The following is a 16,525-nucleotide window of genomic DNA, read 5'->3' on the forward strand; positions in this document are numbered from 1 at the left end:
TGAATGTAAACACAGCGAGCATGACTCTTATCAAGTGTGTCAGGGCTGGTTATCTTTTCTTTGATCATTTTCACATGCACTTAAGGAATACGAAACCCTTTGGTCATGTTATGAGATAAATCTAGATATTACTGTAGTTACTCTGAAGCTCAGAATGAAACAATGGGACAATATAAAAGCGATCGTACTGATCTGATATCGGATAAACTGTGAACTGGAGCAGGATAGTCATATGATGACCCAGTTTAACCCATATACCGTATCTGTCTAAATAATGTAGAGAAGTTATGTGGTTTATGGTGGCTCCTTTTCGAGGCCTCAACCCATTGTCTCCAAATGGTAACATATCATGTTATAGAAACCCATTTCAAAAGTCTCTTGCAGGGAAGAACTCCATCACCCTTCCCTCTCCTTTCTTTTTCTCCTTCGAGAGAGTGGGAAGCAAAAGGTATGCGTGGCTTGAACAAGAGCCAGAAATGGATCTGTTGTTCTTCCGTGAGCAGGTTCTGATGGTCATAAGCGTTTCTAGATCTGTCGTCTTTTGGGAATTACAGACACATGCGCTATCTCCATCAGAACCTTTAAGGGAGGACAGTGGAGGAGAGGTCACAAAGATGTCTTTTCTCTCTCGCTCTGTCTCTCTCTCTCGCTTTCTCACTTCTGGGCTGTAGATGAGGAGGGGTTAACTGTTTCAGACGTTCAGAGCCCGCTGATCTGAAAGCCAGACGTGGGTTTAGAGAAGAAGAGATGGGGGTGAAAAGAAGAAAATGAGTGTCTGTGTGAGTATGAGTGTGTGTATGAGGGAGACAAACACATAAAGAAAACAAAATTGCTTTGTTCATTTTTAAAACATGAGGTTTAAACCTCTCATAGCAATAGTGTGTGTGTGTGTGTGTGTGTGTGTGTGTGTGTGTGTGTACAGGTTTTGCTGCACTTTTTGAAAAGCATTATGCTTTTTGAGTATATTTCTGAAAATGTCCTCACAGGTATCGGGATACATCATGTTAATCATGTTTTTGTTTGAAATGTGTTTCAAATTTAATAATGTAAGAAAAAAAAGAAAAGATTTTTAAATACAATGTAGTGTTGTTGTGGGTGTGGCTATATGATATAAAATTCTCTATAATATTTTCATCTCTTGAGATCCTAGAATTTGAGATATTTTATTATTATTATTATTATTTTTTTTAAGACATCTCTTATACTCATCAAGGCTTTATTCATTTGATCGAAATACAGTTTAAATAGTGATACTGAGAAATATGATTAGAATTTAAAATAGCTGTTTACTATTTGAACTTATTTAAAAATTTGCAATTTATTTCTGTGATGGAATAATAAAAATTGAAAAATACTTTTTTCGGGAGCTGTTACTCCAGTCTTCGGTGTCATATGATACTTCAGAAATCATACTGATATGCTGATTTGCTGCTCAAGAAACATTTCTTATTATTATCAATTTTGAAAACCATTCTGCCACTTGATATTTTAGTGAAAACTGTGATATTTATTTTGTGATTCTTTCATCAGTAGAAATTTTATCATGTATTTGAAAAATAATCTTTGGCAACATTATAAATCACTTTACTGCACTTTTGATCTGTTTAATCCATCCTTTTCTTAAATGTCTTAAACTTGACTTAAACTTAATTAAAGGCCTGATTTTGTACTTTTACTTGTTGCAGTTTCACCCTCTTTCAGGAAGGTTTTTGCCAAACACTTCATTAAAGGCAAGGAAAGCATCACAAATGGGAATATGTGTATAGTCTCACCAATAGATGTAAGTTAACCTTCTGTAACTTTAAAGAACTTTTGTTATCATGGCCATAAGCTGGTTTAGGGTTCATCAGTCTCAATGAAAGCAAATCGCTTTTGTTGTCCACTAATAGCCTCAAACACAATCTATTGCAGAGCACAGATACAATGTATTCTGTTCAGTGAATGAAACTGTGTGAATGCAGCCAGCCGGCTGCCCAGCAGAAAATGAATTCATTAAAATAATAGAATTACAAATTGCCTAGCACCCAGTGAACAAATTTAAAAGCCTGCTCAATTTTGCATTATGAAACTCTGTAACTGGGGGGAATATAGAAAAGTCTGTGCATGGTGAAAAGTCAGATGGAAAGAGAAAAAAGCTTTCTTCACTTCTATTTCTGGCATGTTCATCCATGCAGCTTTCCTCTTTGCCTCATTCATTTCTCTTTACCAATTATCTCTCTTCATTTCTGATATTTATTTTATAGCTCCTATCATTTATCTGGCTCTTAAAAGCTCTTTCAGGAGCAGACAATCTCCTGTGTCCAGCTTTTAAAATTATTTGCTTAAGCTGGAAATCCATCGTTTTGTATTGCTGTTTAAAACGATTCCATTTGTCTCCATGAAGCTCTTAAAAAATGTATATTAAACCCCTTTATAAATGGGGCCTTATGTACCAGATCTCATGTATATTTATTGATATTGAGTTATGTTTAAGTACTCTTAGGGTGACTTACTTTTAGAAAAATATGCAAAACACGTCAGCAGGACACTTAGTGTATTTGTTACACTGAACAGACCATATACAGTAAGTTCAAGTTCTGATGAGCGATAGTTTGTGTATGTGTGTGTGTAAATGAGTCTTGAATGAGCTAAAGTTATAACTGGTGTGTGTTGTGAAGCCTGGAGGGTTTTGGAGAGCTTGTTGAAGGATTTGTAGTCTTTAGTATTTTCTGAAGAGAATAATCAGGAGAGAGAACGGGATAAAAAGATAAATAGTGTTGAATATATGCTTTGGCACTGTTCCACATTATAGAAATAGTTTGCATCCTGCTCCGAATAAAGATTCAGTGTTTTGGCTCTGCTGCTGTTCTGAACGCAGCGATGGAAACTCCCTCTCTGACGGCGATTAATGGCGTAAGTGTTTGTGCGATCACATATAACGAGTTGTTAGTGAGGCTCATTGCTATCAGCTTCATTAAAAGTAATGATGTATAGAAATGATTGCATGGGAAAATCCATTTTCCCACTCCCTTGGTGCTAAACACTGACCTCAAGAACAGAAATACATGAGAAACACATTTAAGAATGTTTAGTGTCTGAGTAAATTATATAAAAATAGATACATTTTATTGTATTAAATAAATTGGCATTGATTAAATAAGCAATCACACAGTTTGACAAACTGTGTTTACTTTGTTTGAAGATGGACTCCATCACTTAACCAAGACTTTAGGTTAAATCTAAGATGTTTAATATAATATATTCGCGATTAATCGCATCCAAAATAAGTTTTTGTTTACATAAAATATGTGTGTATACTGTGTATATTTATTCTATAATTATTAATACAAACATATGCATGTATATATGTAGGAAAAACAGGTTATGTTTATTTATATATATATGTATATATACAGTACACATACATATATTATGTAAACAATGTATCTATCTGTCTGTCTGTCTATCTGTCTTTATATATACATATATATATATATATATACATATATATATATATATATATATATATATATATATATATATATATATATATATATATATAAATTGTATATGGTATGGTATAAAATGTATGTAAAAAGAGTACCTATGAATTCCTTTGAATGCCTATGAGATCAGGCTGAATAAACACACAAAAACATAAATCAAAAAATGTGTTACAGTATGTATCACTTAACATGTTTGCTTCTTGCACAATTCAAAATATAGCTTTCCAGCACTGTGAACCTGAATACCGCGCTTGACTCTTGAGTCAATACACCCATTATGTTACACAGTTAGAGTGGAGGGGGTTGTTTCTGGGCCTCAATCTGGGTCTATTTTCCTGCTCTGGATAGTAAGAGCCGTGGCCCTGAGGGGTGTAGGGGAGGGTACACAAATACTCTGACATTTCACTCACCCCAGTGTTAATCAGGCTTTCTCCTCACTCTGTAACCAAGGCCAGATTGGAGTTGGTGGACTTAGAACAGCTTCATGCATCAAAGCCACTCTGCTTTAGCTTCTTCGTGTGTGTTCTGTTGAGCTAGGACTCGTAGACTCATGGTCTTTTAACTGTGACCACCAGAGTCTTTGTTTCTGCCTTAAAAGACTGATTTCCCAGACATGCATTAAAGGGCATTCTTGTCTACAGTTTAATATATATGAAAATCAGATCTTTTCTTCCATATTGTGACATACATCTGATTTTAACAGATTATACAAAATGAAAAAAGTAAGGTGGGGACTTGGTTCAGTGTATAGTATGTCAGTTGGATTTTGAGATGTAGGTGTTTCACTCAAAATGGAGGCAAATGGAGGTAATGCTGCCTTCACGTGCTATCTGAATTATTGTAAACACGAGTTTCCTAATTGAAAAATAGATATGAATGGCTTCTTAAGATTCAAGATTTTTAATAACCAAGTTTCCAAAATCGACAGGCCATACTGTTGAAATGTGGGGGAGGGGAGAAACGTAGCTGTAGTACAGTAAGGTTTTATTTTTATTTTTTTCCATAACATCTACATTGCTTTCTCTTGCTGTTTCAGTCATGTATATTTATGTATATAAATGAGCAGTTGATTCATATTGTATGTATTGAACAGAGTTAAAATAGCATTTATTTGACTGAAATTTTAAAATCTTGAGCAAGCTGAATATTTAGATTGCACTGTAAATGTTTATATTGTTACCAATGAATGGCTAAATTTGGTTGATTTCCTCAGAGAATGCAATCACAAATGGGCCATCTTCCACGAGTCGTGTTCTTTCTGACCACAAACACCTGAACGCAACAAATGTGTGATTACAGAAGAACTAAGAAGTTTCTAATAGCATATAAAGGCAGCATAAATGGATGGAGAAGTTTTGCATGTGTCACTAGAGAAAAGTCTGTTGTTTTCACCACAAGGTCAGGTTTTTATACATTTTTATAAATCATTATGAGGTCAGAAAATGAAAGATATGCACAGATTAATTGTTTACGATACTACACGTAACATGCCTTTAGAAAATAGATGGGGTGAACTTTTATTTCATGCTGACTTTAACAGTAGTAGGCCAGCTGGGTTTAATGTTTTGGATACCTGCCCAAACACAAACTGCTTTTTGGCCAGAGTAATATTTTCTGGTGAAATAATTCTTCCAAGTATTTAGTATTGGATGAGAACCCACTGCAAGCCTAATGTTTTGGCTTTCTTGAAACATACCTTAAGCAAAAATGATAGAGGTGTTATAATTCCCATTTAGATACAAGTTGATATCGGTAAGGAGGACAGTGTTTATGTTTGTTGTTCCTCTTCTTAGTATTGTGATCGAGTCAACTTTTTCTTCTGAATCAAAAGATCTCCAGATACTGTAAAACTTACACACAGACTTTGCGCACAGGGTCTGAACATGATGTATGTGATCCATGTGTGTATCTATGCTTGAGTATGTGGAAGTAATTCCTGATCCAGAAACGTATCTTTAGGATGACCGCTTCAGCTGAATTGGATTTGAGACTTAATCACGGTTCAGAGACTGGGCTTTCCATAAGTGCTGTCAAAGAATGAGTTATGTATTTTAAAAATGTCAAACAGAGCCACAGACTATACATCCTGAACCAAGATCCTTGTTTCCAAACACAGCTGCAAACGTTGATCGGTAAGGTCATTGTAACATACAACACAATGGTTTCACTCTGTTTTTGTGGAACGCTGTCTTTAAGACTATGGAAGGATTAGTGTTGTATGGAGCTTCCATTTGCATCAGAATATTAAATAACATTACGTCTGCTTTTACTTTGTTCTTCTGCCATGAATGTCTGTTGCTCGTATAACATCTCATCATCTTCCTTAGTCGTAATCACATCTCTAATTCATACAAGAATTAGGAAAACTGTTTGCAGAGAAGCTAGTGGGTGACCGGATTCAGTTCTGCATGATATATCAAGAGTTGGTAGAAGCAGCATGAGATCTGAAAACAATATTAAGAACGAGGGATCTTGAGAGTGGAAAAGAGTAAATGTGATTTACAGGTGGTGGGTGGATGGGGCCAGGAAAAAATAAATGCAAAATACATGAATAAAAAATACAATTAGATAAAAACCCTGAGGATCTTCTGCGCTGTCCTGCAGATTTGACCTCTGTTTCACCTTAGTGTACCTTGGATGTGGAATTGATGAAGGTTATGGTGAGATGAAGGTTATTTACATCAGCACTCATGGTGAGATGAAAAAAGAGCACAAATCATATAAGGTGTAATATGTGTCCTCTTCCTAGAAATCTTCAGGTTGGTTTCATGAATTTTCTTATTATTATCTGTACTTCCCAGGCCTGTACATCATTGAAATCTCATTACAAAAGCTTCTTGGAACTGTTTTCTTTTGATCCATGTTTCATTTGGCTAAGATTGTCAGACAAGTGTAGCTATTATATGGACCCAGCATTGCATTTTTAACATTAAGTGTTTCCATGGAAATGATGACAATGTTCTTGTAGAAAATCTGTAGTGTATGAATAGATTTGCCCAAGCTCTTATGATTGTTAAAAGTATGTGTGTGTACTGCCATTAAGTTTGGCATTGTGTATGCGTATCATTGTGCGTGTGGACTGAAAAAAAAAAAAACTGTTACAGATCACTTAACCTTTAGACACAACTGTTATGACGTGATATTTGCTTTTAATGATCACCCCAGCAGGAGTCACATTGCTTGGTTTAAGTTTGTGTCAAGTTTTATGATTCTTTTACCAAAATAAAAGATGAGAGAAATAAACTCTCAAAACAAAAACAAAAATTGTTTCTTTTAGAGAAATCCAGCCATTTCCTCCTCAGGCTGCTCCTGTTTAACCCCCCACAGAAAGTTGTCCCCATAATGACCAAATACAGACTGAGACCCCATCTCAGTCTTTCCTGCTCTGTTTTCTTAACAAAACTAGACCTGGACACTTTAACCTCTAGCATAGCTAGATTTATTATTGTTCTGGTGTGCAGTGATTGTTGATGTAGCTGTGTTTTCACAGGCCTCTGGTTGACTTCAGGTAATTTGATTTTTTTATGATGCAGTCATCAGGTATGAACAATGTTGTTAGGTAAGTTACTCTAAAAAAAGAAATTGATTACTAGTTACTAATTACATCTTCCACAGTGTAATTAGATTACTGTACAAATTAATCTCTCCAGAAAGTTTTTAATTACTTAACTAATTGCTAATAAATTGAGTAATTAATTACTAGTTAAGTGATTTAAGTAATTAATGAATGAAATACTAGTTAATTACTAATTACTTTCTAAAACATATATCAACCTCAACAAGTTGATGATACAAGGATAGACCTGAAACAGTTATTTTAATTCTTTCAAGTAACTACACAACTTATCAAACAAGTATTAACTATTACTTTTTGCCTAATTATTGCTTATTAATATATGTAATATATGTTTCCTGTGGCTCAGTGGTAAAGTATTGTTTTAGCAGCGCAAAAGGTTGTGGGTTTGATTCCCAGGGAACACACAATCTGATAATAAAAAAATAATGTATAGCCTGAATGCACTATAAGTTGCTTTGGATAAAAGCATCTGCTAAATGCATAAATGTATTAATACTTAGTAAAGCAGTTGTTAAAGAGCAGGTCATGTGGTTTTTCAAAAAATATCTCTTTTGCAGTTTGTAAGGTAGCTATCCTTCAATGTAAACATTCTGCAAAGTCGTTAATAAAAAAAGAGAATAATAAATAAAGATATTGTCTCTCAAAAGAAAAAAAAAATAGTCGGCTCAGAATCGCCTTAACGAGTCATTATATTTTTAAATCTTCTGCCTGTTATCAGTATACGTCACTGGGTAACACATTAGAATAATCTCTGCCTGCCCACGAAATACGAACTGAGTCATTTTACAAAGGACTGCTTCTCTAATCTTGCCTTTTATCTATGTTGGCTTCTAATCTTCTTTATTTGGCCCAACATGCTCTCCGAACCACAAGAGCAGGTGTTATGTGTGTGTTATGTGTAACATTTTCAATTGAGTGCTTAAAATGTCTAAAGCACGATATTAGTGTTTTACTGAAATAGTTCTGATAATTCGCTGTGAACCTACTATTTCCTAAGAATGTGTCGATTAAAGTAGACTGTCGTTGTTCTAATGAATTTGTTTAATAATAAAGAATGCAGTGTAGCACACAGACTTTATAATCTTTTTGAAAGTGCTGGTTATGTGGTTATAGGATTAATGCAGGGAGTAAAAGACCCAGTAGAGAGAGAGCGTTAGTTAGGCTGGTACTGTACACATATTATACAGCTGGTCTGCATTATAATTAAAGGTTAAGACATGGAGCTTCTTTTGTCGTTCTTCAGACATTACAGTAGACATATTTTGGTTTTCAAACTGTATTGTTTCATCGTTACCACTCGGCTAACATGTCCACCATTATAGTTTTGTTAAGTGTTTATAGTTTAGGAACTAAACTTTAGCTATGGGCACTTGCATACGTGTTAAAAAAAATGTTTTAACGTCATTATTTTAAGAACTGATTGGAGCACTATATTATTGTTTTATGAAAAGGTGCATGCTAGGGTTGCCAGGTTGTCACAACAAAACCAGCCCAATTGCTACTCAAAACTAGCCCAGTCGTGTTTTGAGGGTGCTCCCCTCCCCCCATTAAAAATCACATTCTGGGGTGTAAAATGCATGATTTCACCTGGGGTTCCCCTTGTAAATTTGCGTTCAAGTGCCTAAATATGACATTATTGGGGTCACTACAACCAGCGACATAAAAAAAAAAAAAAAAAAAAAAAAACAGGCTTGGCCAGCTGACCGATCAAAGCAGAATAGTCTTATGGAAGGTAGAGGTTTACAGACATTTCGCTCAGAACTGAATCGAACTAACTGTTTTGAATCATGCATAAATTAATGTATGTATAAATGAATATTATGGGAAAATTACAGTGTTTTCTGAACTTAGATGCATTTAAACCTTTTGTAGAGGACTCCAACACAATATATGGACACTTAAAAAAAAAACATATGACCTGCTCTTTTAAGAAATGGGTGGGATTAAGGATTTAGAATATAGTCTTGCAGAATAAGACATTAATATGTGATTTTTAAGTAATAATAAACAGCCAATATCCAAGTAGTGATAATTCAAAAAAATAAAGTGTTACAGGACACTTATTAACTCACCAACTACCCACTGCCAACTTGGAAGCACCCTTTTGGTCAAATCAACAATGTGTGTGTAATTCATTCATTAAAAAGAATGTGTGAGTAAAATTAACTAACATATTTTGATATTAACATAAAGTGTTTTTATGTTTTTATCTTTCATTTTAATAGGCCACTTTTTAGAGAAGTGGGGAACATTCGAAAAATGGCCAGATTCAGACCTGCTTAAGAACATAATAGCTTTTACATGCCATGATAACAAACATTAACCACAGTGCCACAGCTAAAATTGATCCTGACCAAATGAGCAATATTAAAAAGAGGAAAGATCAGAAAAATGCTTTATTATAAAGTGCTGACAGACGTAAGTGGGACTGTTACAGCAGACACAGCCTTTGTTTAGTTTTGTTCTAGTTTTTACATGGTGAAAAAATAAGCATTACGGTTTGTTATAAGTTATCCAGGATTCAGAGTTTGGTGGGGGTGGAGAGTCAGGGTTGCAGGGGGTCGTGTGGTAGGGGCAGAGTCCCAAATCATTTCCATACACACTTATGAGAAACATACGTTACATTCTGGTGAAGAGGAACTGAGACTGCTGCACTTCCCCCCAGTCCCCCCAAAATACACACACACACATTGGATCTGCCTGTGCCAAAAACATATTTTTTTCAACCCCCCTTTTCTTCAGTCACTCCTACCTTTCTTCCATCTCTCCAACCCTCCCTCTCCTTCTCTCTCTCTCTCTTGCTGGAACGTCAAGGGTTAGATTGTAAGTACTCAGCTTAGGCACAGATCACCACTGGACAGGACAGAGTGAGGAGGGTGGAGAGAGAGGAAAAGAAGGGAAAAGTTTAAAACAGGTACAAGAAGAAGAAAAATGGGCAACTAGGGCATTAAACTGTATTTTTGGATCCTGAAAGCCTCCTAAAAAAAGGGAAAGTAAGTACAATAGAAAATAGACTAGGTGTGAAGTATGAGCTGTCCAGTTCTTTGTGTTATTCTGCTGCCCTCACTACTGTGCCTCTACGGGGTGCAGACTCAGGACTTGAGAGAACGGGATGCACTTTGTAGAGAGGATGGGTGCTTTGTACTCCATTTTCAGCGTAAGACCTTCCTGGAGGCTTGGCGGAGCTGCAAGGAATACGGAGGGAACCTGGCCACCATCAGGCATCCAAAGGAAGCAGCAATAGTGAAGGAGCTCTTCTCGAATGTGGAACTGAAACAAAACCACAGAGGCAAGGCAAATATTTGGATTGGCCTTCAGAGACAACCCCGACAATGTTCACCCACCAGACCCCTGCGTGGCTTCTCTTGGGTCACTGGAGATCAGGATACAGGATACACCAACTGGCTACAAGAGGACTCGGCCAGTACCTGCTCATCCCCACGATGTGTGGTGATGCCTTACCGCACTGCGGCCCATGAACAAGGGCTTAATCTTAAATGGAAGGACGGACCATGTTCGATTTCAATGGATGGCTACCTGTGCAGGTACAACTTCCAAGGCATGTGTACAGCTATTGCTAGCGAGGGAGGTGGGAATACACTGTACAGTACCCCTTTTAACCTGCTGAGTACCCTCTTAACACATATCCCATATGGATCAGTAGCAGCTGTACCTTGTCCTGCTAAAGATGACCAGTCAGTTCTGTGCACACAAAAGGAAGATGGAACTGTTGGATGGAACAGGAATCCACCTTTTTGCTCTGATACGCCTAAGATAAGCTGGTGTGATAAAGACAATGGAGGTTGCCATCACCTCTGCATTGAGAATGACTCACACTACTATTGTGACTGCAATGATGACTATCTCCTGGCTGAGGATGGGGTAAGTTGCTTTCTGTCTGACCCTTGCAATGGGGATCCATGTGAGTTTGAGTGCTTGAGTCTGATGGATGGCTACCGCTGTGCGTGTCCTGATGGCTACATGCTGGCTCCTGATGAACGGGGCTGTGTAGATGTCGATGAATGCCTACAGAGTCCCTGTGAGCATATCTGTGTAAATGCTCCTGGAACCTTTGAGTGTCGCTGCCGGGATGGCTACCGACAAGATGAAGAGGGTGCCTGTGAAGATGTGGATGAGTGTTTGGACAACCCGTGTGAGCATGAGTGTGAGAACACACTGGGCTCCCATATTTGCCACTGCCATCTTGGTTTTGCCCCATTACAAGAGGACCAGGGTCAATGTCATGATATTGACGAATGTCAAATTGAAGGAACATGTGAACAGATGTGCATCAATTATGATGGAGGCTTTGAGTGCTACTGTGAAGAAGGTTATATTCTTCAATCTGACCAATATTCCTGCAGACCCATTGGGGAGGAGATGGACACTCCCTCAGCCACCGTCTCCAACCCGTGGGAACCAGAGGATCCTGCATACCCATGGCAACCTCCACCTGATTCTGATTGGCAGACTGAGCTGCCCAATTTGGAGACGGGTCCGACAGACCTGATTTCAACATCTGAAGAGGAACCTGAAACCACTACACCAACTGAAAGCTCCCCTGAAGTCATTGATGTTAATGCTGACCTTAATCCAGAACAACCAGTTCATAATGCTTTTTCTCCACCAGCAATTCTGACGCCCACTCCAGACTATTATGAGGATGAGAGCACCACGGTTCCCACAGTCCTCCTTTCCTCCACAGCTTCAGGCGGCGCTTGGAATTGGCTCTGGTTCAGCTCAACCCAAACAAAGCCTGAGACACAGGAAACTGCAAAGAACCCTCTCGACCTTTTTGGAGAATATGAGCCTTATGAACAAGACCATGGTAATACTGAAATGTATGGTGATGAATCAACCACCTTTGGTCCAGGGCAACAAACTTCCACCCAGTCCCCAATGCAGTCACGAGGAATAGAAGAGGGCATTATTGATAATGGCAACAGCAGTAACCAGATCCAAGGAACCAGCTGGTTGCTAATCGGATTGCTAGTGCCACTTTGCATCTTCATTGTGGTGATGGTGGTCCTGGGCATTATCTATTGTACTCGCTACACAGTTAAACCACAGAACAAGAACACCAGTGATTGCTATCACTGGATTGCTGGTGCTGGTGACACAGCAGCTACTGACGTATCTGGTAGCATAACTAAATCCCATGTTTAAGCAAGTAGGACTGTGAGAGGACAGTGTGAAATATGTAAATAAACTTTGTTTTGAAACTTCACAGTAGCAAGAGTTTCAAGAGGAATTTGATAAATTGAGAGTAGCGCCCCATCCTTTCCCTTTGACATTCTTTAATCCATGATTATTTATGAATGTTTATGTGGACAATCTGCTAAGTGAGAAATGGGAGGTGGGGGGCAAGAAGGAATGACTCTAAAACCACTGAGCATCATCATTCTCTGCTGTCCTCAAGAGGCAATAAAAGTTCTTCTACTGTTGGTCACACTGATCTTTTAGTTTGCGAAACAGTTGCTCAACAATCACATGGCAACTAAGAGAGCATACTTAATAGATGAGGATACTTGGTTGAGTAATGTGGGTTATTTATTTTTAATTTTGAAGGAACTTTCACTCTGAATAGCTGTCATTCAAGAAAGTCATGTCTTAAGAGATTTGTTCTGTAAGAAGCCATAATTTGAAGATTTTTATACCCTGTTGTGAATTCAGTCTGATCCAGACAATAAAGAAAGACTTTCAATCATATTTGTTAAATATTGTTTTAACTAAACTGTGCCTAACAAGTCTTGTAACAAGAAGATTAGAAAATGCTTATTAAGCATTGTGTGTTTAATGGCAGTTATGAAATCAGTCCTTTAGAGGTTAGCATGCATGTGGACAGCCTGGTCATTATGCCACACTGTGAGAGTGAAGATATTCATCATTCAAAAGTATTATGAAATGTCAAAACAAGCAGACAGACAATCATGTACCAATGGCTTTCCTTGATTGTTTGCAGTATTATGTTTTGATATTCTTGAGGATATATGAAGGTAAGGTACAAACCACAAACCACCAAACTACTACTTGATTTCCTTAAAAAAAAACTGTTTATTAAAGTGCTCAATAAGGTTTTAAGATTTGTGTCCTCATTGTTGTTGTTTTTTTAATATTCTATGGCTAATGCATTAATGAAAAGTCAATAGGAATGTTGTGGTTTAATGTGTAGAATTTGCAGTTCTTTAAGGGTAAGAATAAGGATGTAAGGATTTGCTCAGTTCTATGAAAGTAACTGTGCCTCCATCTTATTCTTAATGTGTCCTTTCAACACTTCTCATCTCCTCATTGCTTTCTTTTCTCACTTGTTCCACATGGATACTGAGGAATTTTCTGTGATTGCCGGTGGTACTCTGAAACTACAGAACACATGTTCTGTACTCAGTACCAGCTGATTATCCAATCAGATCAATCTGGTCAGACATCATACTGTCATGCAGTGTTGTGGATAATTGGCGTGCTCAGCCTTAACACCATCACAGAAAAAGCACTCTGGTTTAATCACTTGACAACTGACAGCTTCCTGCATGTTTTGCTGTTGTGGTTACAACTTTGTGTGACATATCTTTAGATTCATCTTTGGGTGGTCATATGCACTATCGTTCATAAGTTTAGGGGCAGTAAACAGTAAATAATAGTGAATAAATACTATTCAGTATCCATGCTTTAAATTGATCACAAACAGTAAAGACTTCAACATTGTTACCAAATTTAAAATAAATCAAGTTCTTTTGAACTTTCTATTCATCAAAGATTAAATGCATTGTGGTTTCCACAACAACATTAAGCAGCACTGCTTAACGGTTTTCAACATTGAAATACAGTTTTTTAAAGAGGCTAGGACACATTTCTCAATACTTAGGTCACTTTTGCAAAACTCTCCACACAGTGAGCACAACAAAAGTCTATGTGGGCTAAACAGAGGATCATTTATCATTGCTTTGGTACAAAATGCATTCAATGACTACATCTCTCAAATTGCATGAATTCTTTTCTCACTCAGACACAAGTTGTGCCAAAACTCTTTGTACATACATGCCATTTTGCACATGCTTACATACTGTTTTCAAAACTGTTAAACTGATGTTCAGAACAATAACATAATAGAAAACTGAATAAGACAGCAATATTTTACATTTCTACAGTAATATTTGGATGAAATATATTTTAAATCTTAAAATTAAATGCTATTGGACATTTATTAAACATATTGGACATAATTAAAAACAATTGGACAATTAGTAGATTAGCATTACTATTGTATCTGTATCAGTGGATGGTATGTATGCCAATTCTTCTATTTTGGAATTACTCAATTCTTCTATTTTGGAATTACTCAGTGCAAAAAAATACGACATGAAATATTGACGAATTCTGCATCATATCCGATTCATTTCAGTAACATATTGCAGTGAATTATAAACCGAGATGTGTCCTTGTTTTACACAAGAAACCATTGTATAATGCTACATCTTGTTGGTATTTTTTAGGTCATTGTTTTGTGGGTGACAAAGTGTGTTTGTTGGCTGTCAACCTTTGCTAGTGTTCTGGAAGAATGAGTTGATTTGAAACCTGAAGAGAGTGTTTTGGTAGTTGTAGTGCATATTGAATGTGAAATGAACTGCTTTGCCAAGCTGAAAGTTGGTTAGGAGAACTGTGAAGAGTTTTGCAAAAGTGACCTATTGAGAAAAGTGTCCCAGCATCTGTATAAAAACTGTAATAAGAATAATGATAGAGAATGATAATAAGTTTCCTTAGCACCAAAACAGTATATTAGATTGGTTTCTGAAGGATCATGTGACACTGAAGACTGTGGTAATGATAATTTCATATAAATTAAATTTTATAATATGTTAAAAATAATGTTTTTTTTTTTGCCTTGATGAACAGCAGTGTATACAGTTACAGTGACTCGTAACATGACTCAAAACATTGCAGTAGGTGTCTGCTAAGAACTGATGCTGGATTATTTTTTCTTTTTTTTTTAGCAAAACTGGCACATTTTTGCTATTACTTTTGACCAAGTGGTCTTAAAGTGTCATTACAAATCAATTAGAAAGTGTCTAAATACTAAATAATAAAAGTGTCTCATATTCCCTATGTTTCGGGGGCCAAATGTACCCACAAGGATAATAATACCAGTAAATTTTGGTCTTGTGGGGACATTTTTTGGTCCCCATAAAATACAACATTATGAATCATACAGAATAATCTTCTTGGAAATCTAAAATAGTAGAACAGTTTGTGGGAGAGGTAGGGTAAGAGTATAGAAAATACAGTTTATACAGTATACATCATTACGAATATCCCCAATAAAACATCTAAACTCTGTGCGTGTGTGTGTGTGTAAATGTTGTATATATATATATATATATATATATATATATATATATATATATATATATATATATATATAAAGCATTATGGCTAAATGTCAAAATCTGATACACATAGTTGTATTCATGCAGATTAAGAAAGGATATTATATTATTTCTTGGGAACAATTTATACAAAACTAATTATAGCGACTGTTATAAATCATTGTGCTTTCTTAAAGGCATTTCACTAATTCTTCAAATAATCACTTTAAATATTCTAATCAACCTTCCATTATAATTACTAATGTCAGTTTAACAATTGCTCACAGTAATGAGTTTTATTTCAAAGGCTTCCTGATTGTTTGTGTTTGCTTTGTGCCCTCAGGCACTTTTACATTCAGTGATAAGCAGCTGGGTAAAGATTTCTTCAAAGGAAAATGTTGGAGTATATCATTGGCCTCTCCTCATTCCACATTCCACAGATGCCTCTTTTAAATTCAGCAGTGCATTAGTAGAGGGAATGGACCAATTTATGTTATGTTTTCCAAAGAGTGTTAGGCATCACTGGCTTAGCTGTGTGTCTGCGTGTGTTTGATTGCATGCACAACCAGTCTTACGCTCTCCTGCCTTTCCCGATAAACAACCTGTCAGCTGTATTAATTAAGGAAGAATTATTACTGGATCATCGTTCCTGCATTCCATGCAACCTATAGGATCCTAAGTCAATTTATGCTTCGTTTCCAGCACCTATGGAGGCTGATATGGCTCATTAAAAACACCCCATGATTTCAGCCTGACACGCCATATCCTGTCAGACATGGAATATTGACAGATGTGTTCGGCATACTTAGTGTATTGAGACAGAGAGTACCAAAGTTTTATTTATTTAATTTTCTAAGTATAGAGAAACCTAGCAATATTTGTCACCTAGAAGTAAACCCAGATTCCAGTACTGCCATGTATTAGAAGTTTGAAATCTTCCGGAAGAAAATATTCATGAATGTGTTTTATGTTGAGCTGTTTTCCTCATTTCCAGTATTTATTGATTTATTTTTGAATGTTCAGTTCAGCTGTAGGACTTTCTGTAAACTTGCTGGCAGTTTGAACAAGTCATGTACTGGCAACTCTTGGCTTGTATGTGGCCA

The 16,525-nt window shown here is 36.6% G+C and overlaps 1 protein-coding gene across 1 annotated transcript; it reads left to right on the forward strand.

Annotated features, from left to right (window-relative positions):
- Positions 1-9,865: 9,865 nt before the first annotated feature.
- cd248a (CD248 molecule, endosialin a) lies at positions 9,866-12,771 on the forward strand. The gene is made up of 2 exons (XM_026266606.1): positions 9,866-11,665; positions 11,696-12,771. Exons 1-2 carry the CDS (start codon positions 10,090-10,092, stop codon positions 12,226-12,228), a joined length of 2,109 nt encoding a protein of 702 aa, XP_026122391.1. The 5' UTR covers positions 9,866-10,089; the 3' UTR covers positions 12,229-12,771.
- The last annotated feature ends 3,754 nt before the right edge of the window (positions 12,772-16,525 follow it).

The sequence above is a fragment of the Carassius auratus genome, chromosome 7, assembly GCF_003368295.1.
Source record: "Carassius auratus strain Wakin chromosome 7, ASM336829v1, whole genome shotgun sequence".
In the NCBI taxonomy this organism is placed as follows: Eukaryota; Metazoa; Chordata; class Actinopteri; order Cypriniformes; family Cyprinidae; genus Carassius; species Carassius auratus.

Coding starts and splice junctions, on each gene's coding strand:
- cd248a (XM_026266606.1), top strand. CDS start 10,090: ATGAGCTGTCCAGTTCTTTGTGTTATTCTGCTGCCCTCACTACTGTGC. Junction 11,666..11,695: donor TGACCTTAATCCAGAACAAC/CAGTTCATAATG, acceptor CTCCACCAGCAA/TTCTGACGCCCACTCCAGAC.